Raw genomic sequence first — 12,086 nt, forward strand, 5'->3', positions numbered from 1 at the left:
CTTCGGTTTCTGTCACTTATGGTATATTACTTAATTCTTATCTATACTTTTTGGGTAGTGATTGTAATGCAACTAAACAGGTGCCATAATGTACTCCTTCAAGGGGCCTGCTTTTCTGTAATGATAAAGAGATCCGCTGCGTTCTGGCTTAATCATATGAGCTTCAATTTGTGGGCTGCCTCCAGACGCAGGGAGAAGGGTATAAATATGCAGCATTGCTCATGTTCATTTTACCTTAGCTCATTCTTGCCCATTTCATTATTCGATTTCGGAAAATCAGGAGCATTTAATGGTGTCAAGGGCACAGCCGGGAAACCGCAAAGAGACTCTAATGACTTAGGAGGAAGAGGCAAGTCCAGAGGTAACAAAGGATGCTTCTAGAAGCTTCACCATAGCTCAACATAGTGTACTACAAACCCAGAAGGAAGGACTAATGAAAGAAAGCAACGCACACTTGATTAAAGCCACAGTTTGCCGAGAGTGGAAGAAAGGGCTAACGAGGGATAAAATCCACTGTTGAGTCTAAAATGCATGTACATTTGCCTATGAAATTCAGCTGTGCCCGGAAGCACGTGCCTCGGTCTCCAGAGTCACAGGGTAGCGCTTGTTGCTTTAAGAGACAGCTGCCAGCCGGTGAGACACCATTGCCCAGGACCAGTCTTGGTGGAGTCTGGGAGAGACCCACTCAGGAAGGTCTGCAGCAGGGCCCCCATCCAGACACCAGGAGGCTCTGGGGCAGATGGTTCGTAAACCGCATTTCAAGAAACTCTGGAGCAGATGACTCCAGGATTTTCCAGCTGTGTATAATATACACACAATCTCTAAACATTCAATTCTTTGTATATCTTATACATTCATCCCCTCTGTGCACACAAGCAGAGAGAGACTATGTACCATCTGTCTCTCCTCTGTGTATAAGGATTCCGTGGGTGCTTCATTTATTATAGAACAACTGAATTTTATAAGTTTCCGGTAAAGCCAAATAAATACGGTGTATAGACTTGAGTATTTTCTTTCCTCGCTTGGACGAGAAGAATTTAATTTATAAAGGACAACCAGAATCACAAACACCGCTCCGCGTCTGAGAACTCAACACGGAAGTGTCTCTGCACTCAACTTCAGGCACTGTTTCCAAAGGACTCGGGGACCTTGTCTTGACTGTCCTTGTCTTTCCTTTTAGCGTCGAACCTGCATTTTCTCCTCCAGAGTCTGATGCCCAGTGGAGGCTTTGGGGATCTAGAAGCTGTTACTCCAGAGCCTTGCCCGGCCTTGGCCAAGTGGAAAGGACATCTTCTCCTCTGTTAACTCGACATCTTCAGGAATGGCAGGTGAGTCTGAACTCATGAATTGATAGTGAGTGCTTTGTAAAGTCTGACCAAAGGAGTGGGTACAGAAGGACCCTAGGGCCCTCTGTGTGCTCCAAACGAGGAACTGTGATCTGGGTCGCTAGGGGGTAGGATGGGGTCACTTTTGTACCACCTCTTTGCCAGTCCAATCCTGAGTTTTCTCCTTCAAAAGCCTACTCTTTTAATACACAATTTTAGAACTGGACAAGAATTTAGAGTTTTCATGAATAAAGGTTAGAAGTCCAGTCTCCTGATTCCAAATTCTGTGTTCTGTGTTCTTCATAAGCATTATCCATACTGGTGCGGGTGGGACCTTTGGAGGCTGGCTGCATGGGACCCCCTGGGTCCCATTCTGACAGGGGCCTACTCCTGTTCTAGCAGAGGCCTTTTCTAGCGAATCCAGCCACGCTTTGCTAACAGAAGTGATTTGAGGTTGAGTACGAGAAAAGAGCAACCCCAGACCAGGTTGTTGAGGGTTCTGAGGGGAGAGCATGCCTTGACTACCCCCATGTCCTTATTTCTGAATTTTGAAGCCTTTGGTAGCTTCTCAGTAATGCCCTGCACTTTTCAGATTCCCCGTCCCCCCTTCCTTTTATTTTCCCCACAGCTTTGCAGAAGTATATTTGGCAAATAGAATTGTATATATTGGAATTGTATATATGTTCGAATGTGATGATTTTGAAATACCTCCACATTATGAAATGATCACCAACCAACATATACACTACCTCACATAGTTACTTTGTGTGTGTGTGTGTGTGTGTGTGTGTGTGTTGTGATCACTTAAGATTTTCTCTCTTAGCGAATTTAAAATTTTTTTTTTCAACGTTTTTTATTTATTTTTGGGACAGAGAGAAACAGAGCATGAACGGGGGAGGGGCAGAGAGAGAGGGAGACACAGCATCGGAAACAGGCTCCAGGCTCTGAGCCATCAGCCCAGAGCCTGACGCGGGGCTCGAACTCACGGACCGCGAGATCGTGACCTGGCTGAAGTCGGACGCTTAACCGACTGCGCCACCCAGGCGCCCCGCGAATTTAAAGTATATAACACAGTATTAGAAACTACAGTCACTGTGCCATCGATTGGGTCCTCAGCAGCTCTTCATCTTGTAACTGGAAGTTTGTAGCCTTTGACCAGCGTCTCCCCATTTCGCCCTGTTCACGCAACCACTATTCTGCGCTCTGGTTCTAGGAGTTTGACTTCGTTATCAGAGTCAAATAATTATTTATTCGATATATAACAACAATACTTATTATTATCATATATATAATAAATATATAATAGAGTTATCTGCATATTATATATTTATACCCTAAATATGTAATACAATTAATTCTATAATTAAATAATTACTATTTTTTAGATTCTACATGTAACTGATACCATGCCATCAGACATGTCTTTCTCTGTCCGGCTTACTTCACTTAGCCCTCTAGTTTCATCTGTGTTGTCACAAATGGTAGGATTTCCTTCTTTTTTAAGGCTGAATTTTAGAACCACATTTTCTCGATCCATTCATCCATAGCTAGATACTTGCGTTGCTTCTGTACCTTTGCTAGTGTGAATTATGCTGCGACGAACCTGAGACTGTAGATCTATCTTCAGAATAGTGATTTCATTTTGTTTGGGCAAATGCCTGGAGGTGGGATTGCTGGATCACATGCAAGTTTTATTTTTAGTTTTTCGAGGAACCTCCATACTGTTTTCCATAGTAGCTGCACCAATTTACATTCCCATTTAAGTCTTTAATCCATCTGAAGTTCATTTTTGTGCATGAGGTAAATGGCATTCCAAGCCTTTGGTAGCTTATCAGAGACGCCCTGCTCTAGTTGGATTCTTCCGTGTCCTAACTCAATGTATAGATTTGTCAAATCTGCCAATTCTAAGGCTATATGTGCTCATGAACCAACATATAACAGCCCTTACCCCCTGTGAGAGGTATGCTTCTTCTTCCGGTTGGGAGCACTTGTCCCTAGAGCTCTTGCCGTATGCCATTATGATTCATTGATTTTACTTTGGTGGTGGGGATAGGAAGTAGGGGGAGAAGAGGGAGATTGAATAAAATGGGAGTAAATACATTCATCACCAATATTCAACTTCCCTGCTTTCAGACAGGCTGATTCAGTGGTCAGAATCTAGGTGATAAGAGTGGGGAGTAGCATGAAAGAAAAGGGAAGGGCAGCTCATTATCAGTGGATGAAGTTGAGAGAACCAATGAATTATTGGGTAGTAATTCTGTTCTCATAGCATTTCTGTTGCATTGTTTCATTATAAAGAAGAATCAATAAAAAGATGACACTCAAGGTTTTTAATTTAGTGAATCTCATCTAGGACCAAATACACCTGACAGTAGCCTGACTTCTTAAAATGCAAACACTGTGCTCAGATTTATTAATTTTTATGGTATGAATATTTAAATAAGCCTATCCCAATGGAATCATTCTACACAGAGCTAATGCACTTACATTTTTAATGAAATGAGTAGTCAACCATTAAAAATAAAATATTGATATGAATTGTTAGACTAATTGATTGGGGAAGGAGTTATTGTGCAAGCAATCGGAGATTTAAGAAAAATGAATAGAAATCAAACGACCCAATTATTGTCAGCCCTTGGCCTTAAGGAAGTCTATTCAGTATATCTCTTTTCGTTATGAACAATCGCTTTTTAAAATGTCTAAAGAAAATTATCACTGTAAATCAAGCCTCAGGTAGGAAATGAGTCAAAAAGTAATATGATCTTCACAGCAGTACTTAACTGCTTAGGTCCTGCTATAAAATATGGGGGTGGGGAATTGAAGTAATTTTCTGTTATTCAGGCCCCAGACCTGCTTTTTCCCGGACTCCACATAAATACAGCAACTGAAACTAAAAATAAGTCTCCCTTGGATTTGGAGTCATCTGTGTGCTTATCAAGATGCGAACAAATGTAATTTTTATTTAGAAAAATTTTTCATGCTTCTTTCTTTCTTTATTTATTTGGGGAGAGAGAGAGAGAGCATGCACACACACCTATGCAAGCAAGGGAGACAGAGGGAGAGAGGGAGAGAAAGAATCCCAACAGGCTCCATGCGGTCAGCACAGAGCCTGACGCGGGGCTCGATCCCACAAACCTTGATATCACAAGCTGAGCCAAGATCGAAAGTAGGAAGCTCAGCCGAGTGCTCAGCTCAGTGCCCCACATGTGTAATTTTCAAAGTCACTTTAAAGAGAGTTTAAAAATCTCCCAGAATTTTTTTAAGTAGAAGAATTACTGTTTAAAGCAAACTCTGCCGGTCTTTCTTCTAAGTATGATTTCTGTGTTGGATTGCCTTAATGTGAGGCATACTTTTCTTTCAGTCAAAGGTTTAGGCTTGACTAATGAAGACGGCTCAGTTCTCAAATTCTTTCTAGCAGCTGCATCTCTAAATGAAGAGCCCGGATTTCACCGCCACCGCACATTTTTTTTTGCTGACCAATGAATTCCTAACTTATGTTCGGTTAGGAGTCAGTTGATAAACAGAAAAGGCAGCAGAAAGAGCTATAACCCATTCACGAAAAGACTGAGTTCAGATTTCCTGCTGAATACCTCTCCCGGGGAAGCTCAGTGAGGAACGTGAGCATCGATTTCACAAAACAGGAGGACCTTCCGTGTATCAGTGGCACGATAGGTGCCAGAAGCTCAAAGAACAATAGCAAAAGATGGAGAAAGTGAGCTGTTGGCATTTTGCGGATGGGAACAGAGATCTTGGAGAAATGAGAAAACGAGGATATCAGAGGGAAAATGGAGTGATGCCCTGGGGGGGTGGGGGATGCAGCACAGGGGTGAGGGGATATGGTGAGGGAAGCAAAAAAGGTGGACCGAGTGAGGAAGAAACAGTGGAGACCTTGGCGATTAGTGTCATTTAGTGCACTGCTTCTCATGAATACAACTCTCCTGCAGGTCTTGTTAAAATGCAGATTTCACGGGAGTAGTTCTGGGCCAGGCCTCCATTTGCTTTTCTACCAAGTTTCCAGAAGATGCTGATGCTGCTGGTCCAGATCACACTTGAGTAATGAGATTAGAGGATCCCAGTTTCATCTGTTGGAACATGAAGGATGTCTGTCCTCACGAATGATTTATTTATTAAGTGCCTGCTGTGTGCCCCGCAATCTGCTAGGGACCGAAGCGCTGAAAAGAAGATGAGAACCCCCTTGTGCGGGAACCTAGAATCTTACAGAGGAGATAAGACATGCAAGCGTAAAGCCACTCGAGTGAAACAGAGGAGACTGTGTTCGAAAGCCTACCTGTGACCGGAAGGCATCCCGAGGAGAGACACCCATCTGGACACGGTGGTGCTCCGGCAGAAATGAGGGGTGATAAGCTTACACTGAAATAAACACAGATCAGAAGGGTTGGAATGTAGGTGCAAAGAACCACAGAGACCCCTGTGGGGCCTTAACCCACCCCAACTCCTTAATACTAACACTTAACAGAGTCAGCATCTCTGGGGTTGAAAAGGCTAATTGCTGTGGCTACATCTGAGCTCAGCTGAAAAGGCAGGTGTCTCCTAGAGTCTCCAGCGCACCCAGCAAATTACCGGTCACGGTAATGGCCATGCAGTAAGTGATTGACTCATTGTCAGAGCCCTTAGTGAACCACAGAGCAGCTACCGTGGCTGTTCTAACGTGCCCTACTGTAGACATCGGGGCTCCAGAGATGAAAAACAAAAATAGATTCCCATTGTAACAGTGGAAGAAAAATATAAATAATGATTGTGGCGTGGCAGTGTGTTTAAGGTATTTTCTTCTTAATTGCTTTTGCTATTGAATGAGACAACAAAAAAAATGGAAATAACGTTTTCCTTCTAGCTGTCTTCTTAGAAGAGCAACCACGCCTTTGTGTTCAGTTTCAGACTCTGAATTTCTGAGGGCTTGCAGAAGCGAATCTTGTGCACTTTTTGGAAGATCCGACCCACCCGGGGTTAGGCTGGAGTTGCCAGAGGAGGAGTACCTCTTCTGCCCACATGTCCTGGAGCTAAATCACAGCGGTCACACCATGTAACATGGTGATATCACATGGGCATGTTGATAACTCAGCCAAGGCCAGGAGCAATGAATATGTCTGGGCAGGGGAAGAAGCCTTCATCCAGGAAGGGCCATCATTTGGGCTAAGCCTCCAAGGATGAGGAGGAAGTTGCAGGTGGCACAGGGCTAAGGTGTTCTGGAAGAAGGCAGTGGCTTCTGCAGAGAGCCCCGGTGAAACCCCTGTGTTGGGAGGATGCCGAACTCAGGTTTAGTGCAACCTGGGGCCCTGAGGGGCAGTGGTGGGGGGTGAGAATGGAAAGGTAGACCAAGGCCAAGCTAAGAGAGATCCCGAACATCAGGCAGGAGAGTTCAGAACTCATCCTTCTCAGATGGTGGTGACTACTCAGGACGTTCCCATCTTGCTTGGATAATATATGACTATACACGCATAAGGCCGGCAGTTGGCTTTGTGGTGCTGTTACTAACCTGCCGTGTGGTTCTCGTCAATGGGCAACTTCCCTGACCCTGTTTTCCCCCCGTTGCGCTCAGGCTGGTGCTCGTTCTGGCACAGCAAACTCACAGTATCTCCTGTGTGTTTCCTGTGTTCCCGTCACACACATTATTTACCTAATCCTCCAACGGTCTGGGGGAAGAGGCTGTGTTATCAGCCCCTTTGCAGTCGAAGAAACAAATGCTCAAGGTATTTAAGTCGTTGACCGAAAGACACACATGGCTAATAATTAGCAAAGCTTCAATCCAAACTCCTCACCTATACTCCTGCAACACCCCACACCCCCAAGATGGCCATTTTTAATAATTATCATTTCAAAGAAAACGTCAACCTCAAAATCATTTCAAGGTAGCTTTAGGGCATGACCTCACGGTCCGCACAGTCCTAAGAAATATGGAATCATCTGATGCTGGCCTACAAACACCTTATAAATCACTTGGCTCACTCTTCTCTCGTTACACAGGAGGAGCCTGGACCGCAGCCAGGCTGGGGAGAACACCCAAAGTCACACAGCTTGTCCTAGTGAGAGTTGGCCCTATGATGTTTTAAGGTGGCTCAAATACAGGGTTTTGAATCGGGGCTCTGATAAATATAGTTTAGGATTTTTTGCACTCATTTTCTATTCCTTACACTCGAGAGCCCTGGTCTCGCTTTCTTTATAATCCCCCATTTCACAATGGCATTGAGAATAAGTACCCTGGGGCCTTGGAGACACCTGGGGTCAGACAGGCATTCTCGAAGCTGATTGACAGCTGCTGACAAAGATCTGGGTTCTGATGTTTTCTGGGAGGAGACGTAGGCCTGTGTTGCTTCAAGAAAAATGTTAGAAATTTTCTCCTGATGAAAATGGATGTGATAGTCCTTAAGAGAAAAAATGGTGATATTAAGTCTTAAAATGTGCCGGAAAAATGAAGACCTAAACAGCCTCAAGACTCTTAAAAACTATTTATACTTTTTAATTTAGCAACTCGTTTCTAGGAATGCATTTTAAGGAAATAATCGGAAATTTCCAGAGATACGTGAACATGGATGTTCATCTTACCATTACTTATAAAAATTAAAAAAAAAAAATAATAAAGCTACAAATGACTTAGCTGGTCAACTTCAGGGCAGTGCCCAAAACATAGAATCTTATGAAGCCATTAAAATATTAGTTAGATATGGCTTCAATGGCATGAGGAAATGCCTATTATGCAGTCTTAAGTGGGAAGAAAGGTTGAAATAATACAGGTAGCACGATCTTAACGATGTAAAAAAACTACATAGAAAGTGGAAAATACACCAAAATGCTAAGGTTTCTCTATAGGAGGGGTAGAATGATGAGATTAAAAGTGATTTTACCCTTTTCCCTAAATTGATCATAGTTTTCCAAGTTTTAAATGAGAATGAGTTCGTTTTGTAATTAAGAAGCAATCTTTCTAAAAAGCATCAGAGAAAGTCTTGTGTAAATAGAAAATATGATCTCTCATGAGGCACCTTTCTTATCTCCCATTTGAAGCTGTTCTCCTACGTGACATATAGCTGTGTGTGTTGACTCACAATGGACAAGGTAGTTTCAGCAATACTGGAGATTGGCTGTGAAGGCCATTTCCAGAGTTGTGACTTACAAAAGGAGACCGTCTTCCAAGGTGGAAGACCTGGGGTCTGGTTCAAGTCCGGGTGCATGGATCTGAAGAAGTAACTTCCCAATAAATACCTCAGGATGGGAGAGAGGGGCCAGTGATGGGCAGGTATCTTGCCTTAAGATTGAAGTGATCCTCACTGGAGAAATAAAAGTCCTTCCCCAAACCCTAGTTTTTGCTCTAAGAAGAACCTCAGAGATGAACTAGTCAGCCCCCTCATTTCTTCCCTGGCTTTATTGAGATGTCATTGACCTACACCATTGTGTACGTTTAAAGTGTGTGACATGTTGACTTGATACATTTACATATTGCAAAATGACTACCAACCACCATGGCGTCAGCTAACACCTCCATCCCGTCAAACGCCACATGTTATAGCTGATAAAACTGAGTCCAAGGAGACTGAATGACTCTCAAGGTCACACAATGAGTGACCAAGACTCCAAGCACCTAGTCCTGTTTGTTTGCACTGTTCAAGGCTGCCTCCCTAGCTTTGAAATAAGTGTCTGCGTGCTTTAAATAGGCATCTGCAGTTTATTATTAAAATGGAAACTGTGAGTCGCCACTGTTCCCCTACGTGATCCCAACAACAAGCCTGGGATGCCAAAGACGTCCAGTGCCAGTTGAAATCACACTCCCGCCACTCTCAGCCAATTTAGTTCTGAAATGGTTAGATTCCTGATGCCCCGAACCAGAATGGCAAAAACTCCAGAGGTTGGCAGAGTGTCCAGGATCTGTGGGGGTAATCCGCATTTCTGGAATTCGTGAAGGAGAAAGGGAGAACAGCGTCCAACAAACGTACCATTTTCAGAAACTTGGTTCCGCGCCCTGGCATAATGGGGATGTTCTTAGCCCACTTTGTGGAGATTGCTCGACTCTGTCCTGGCATGGGGAATAGACCACAAGGAGATGGCTGCCTCTGGAAATAGAACAGTGAAGAGAAGTTGGGATCTATGATGATGGCAAGGAGCCCCAGTAAGCAGAACAAACCACAGACAAAGGCAGACAATCCTATTAGGATGGAAATGTGGAATGTGGAATGTGGCAGAAGGGAAAATGGGCTGGGGATGGGAGCCAGCTGAAGTCAAAGCGAAATCCCCTCTGACCGAGGACCCACCTCACCCCTTCAAGGGAAGTGGGAGCGCTTTTAGCTTTCTAAGCTTTCAGACCCGGGACTGGGGATCTCAACATCAGACTCTTGCACTTTTTGCATTGAATGCTGCCCTGCCTTTCCTTGTTCCTGCATGTGCCTACTTTATTCTAGTTCTGTTAGTGCTTGGGATCCCCAAGCAACCACGGTAATGCCTGGAAGCGATGTCTTGTTGGTGGAGACGACACCACAGATGTGTCGACGGTGACCAAGAGGATAAGCAGTCAGAGAGCAGGGAAGAGTCTCTTCCACGTTTCAAGGCACAGAGTAACCCAGAGGTGATATTAGAGGTCATCAATATTTTCAACTACCACGAGGAAAACTTGCCAGTTGCCTTTATGTTCTGTCTGAGGAATGGAAAGGAACAGAGACACTCAGGATTGCAAGAATTATACTAAAGAGTACTCGCAGTAACACTCAACAGGGATTTGTAAGAATCAATTAAAAGGAAAATATGAATTTAGTATTTGTTATATCGTATGGACTACATGCTGGATGATTCGGCGTCATACAAGTAAAGAGAACGTTTCTGCCCTCAGTGGCTTTTGACACGAGGAACAACAGAAAGTAAACAATTATTTGTAAGTGTGATGAGTATCACATGGGGAAGTACAACATACTCTGGGATCATATAACGATGTATGCATATTTGGGGGAGGGATCCAGATTAAATGCAATACTACGCATAAAGTGCTTAGAATGGTCTCTGTCACACGGTAGTGCTCAGTAAGTTGTAGCTGTCATTTCTGTCATTACTGGTATGCTTCAAGGGACAATACCCTTTTGGACTTTTGAGCTGGGAAGGAAAGTGTATGACCTCCATGCTAGTCATTCATCTGTTCATTTACCATACTTTTTTAAAAGTTTAGGAGGGAGGTCCTATATTCAGTGATAGAAATACAACAATAGTTAAGAATCCTTACCCTTGAGGGGCTCAAATTCTCGTAGGGAAGAAAGACATAAATAATTATAGAATGGTGCAACAAGAAATATATTCTGTAGCACAAAGAACGGCACGTTCAGGTCTGTCTCTCGGGGTCCAAGAAACCTACCCTCAATAAGGGAAGGGGGTTGGGTCTGGAAGGATAAGTAGTTGTTCTCAAGGAGCCCTTGTTCTATAACCAGTTCTTTCCTGGGTATGGGAAGCTTTTATTTTTGTGTTTCTATGTCCATATTTGATCTCTCGGTTCAATCACCTGAGGCATTGCCAAAAAAACACAAAAAAACAATGTTGGAAAGGGTTCATTGCCAGGCTATAGCTACAGAATTTTTGGCCATGAGAATAAATTTAGAACAGACACATTTCTTATAGAGAAATTTACTTCCAAAATAACCATAGAATGGACCATCTCCACAAGGACCATGACTCAGAAAAAGTGAGATTCAATCAAAGTCTCAAAGAATACTCCAATGATCTGTGTATCCAAGGTGAGAAACTTCTGCCTCCCGATCCCTGGGACAGTCATCAAGTGTTGGCAAGAGAGTGAGGCCACTTTCCAAGCTGTTGTCCCCGGGGCAGAACCCTGTCCTCTCTGTGCGCTCCCTGCCCGGGCACAGAGCCTCAGCGTCCTGTCTGAAGTGTCCCACAAGGGGATAGAGGAGAAAAGAATGAACTCAAAGAAGGTTCCAAAGTCCTTCTCAGAGAGAGGCTGTGATGGCTTTGTTCCTTTAAGCCAGTCTGTGGCTGAGAGACCGAGGCCCTCGCCACTCCGCAGCCCTTTCTCTGCCAGGAGCTTGGGCCAAGTCAGAAGCGGAGCCCAGACTCCGCCAAGTTGACTGATGGCCCAGAGAAGCACAAAACATCTGATGTCTTTATATGGGTTCCTGCGTGGACCCCTCATGTAAAAAATACTGTAACTGGGTTTGGCAGGCCCACGCCCGTGGAGAGTTCTCTGGTGGGTGACCCTGTGGGTCACGTCGCACAGCAGAAGGGAAAGTAACCTCCTGCTAACTCTAGCTGGTGCAGCAATCAACTGGAGAAGAGTCAAACTTGTCTCTTTCCCAATTCATATCCAAAATAAACAAGCAAACAAACACAACTCCCGAGAAACAGGAAGAAAGGAAATGACCTTGCTCCTAAGGAGAAGGATGGTAAGGATAGCTATTCCCCAAGCATTTTACTCTCAGGTCCTCCAATCTTGACCAAATCTGTCCCAAAGCACCCCCTCCCTTCCACCCCAGCCACTATTCAGAGAGAAGGCCCACTCACCAGGAAAAGGAGACTCGATGGGCATTTATTTTTTTAACTCCCAAGAACACTCAGCAGCCTGATCTAACTATGAGGTTTCAGAAACCAATAAATTTGGTATTTCACATGCCCACACTCTGACTCAGGGAAAAAAGAACCCAGAAGAATCTGTTCTAGAAAGGCTTCTCTGAAGAAGCACAAAGACTGCTCAGGGGCTACAACATCTCTATCATAAGAGGCTTCAAAAGTCAGAAGCAATTAAAGTAGAAAAGAAGGGGACCA

At 44.0% G+C, this 12,086-nt stretch overlaps 1 protein-coding gene across 3 annotated transcripts in view; it reads left to right on the forward strand.

Annotated features, from left to right (window-relative positions):
• LOC147581519 (uncharacterized) overlaps nucleotides 1-12,086 on the forward strand; it is a 120,286-nt gene that overhangs the window by 61,382 nt on the left and 46,818 nt on the right. For all 3 annotated transcript variants that reach the window (XR_015249990.1, XR_015249989.1, XM_086703349.1), the window contains one exon: nucleotides 1,181-1,328. Coding sequence is in view for 1 of the 3 variants with exons in the window: in XM_086703349.1 (XP_086559475.1) it covers nucleotides 1,181-1,328 (148 nt within the window). In the remaining 2 variants the exon portion in view is untranslated. The remainder of the gene's footprint in view (nucleotides 1-1,180; nucleotides 1,329-12,086) is intronic.

Source organism: Puma concolor, chromosome B1 (genome assembly GCF_028749965.1).
Source record: "Puma concolor isolate L17-30 chromosome B1, mPumCon1.1.hap2, whole genome shotgun sequence".
In the NCBI taxonomy this organism is placed as follows: Eukaryota; Metazoa; Chordata; class Mammalia; order Carnivora; family Felidae; genus Puma; species Puma concolor.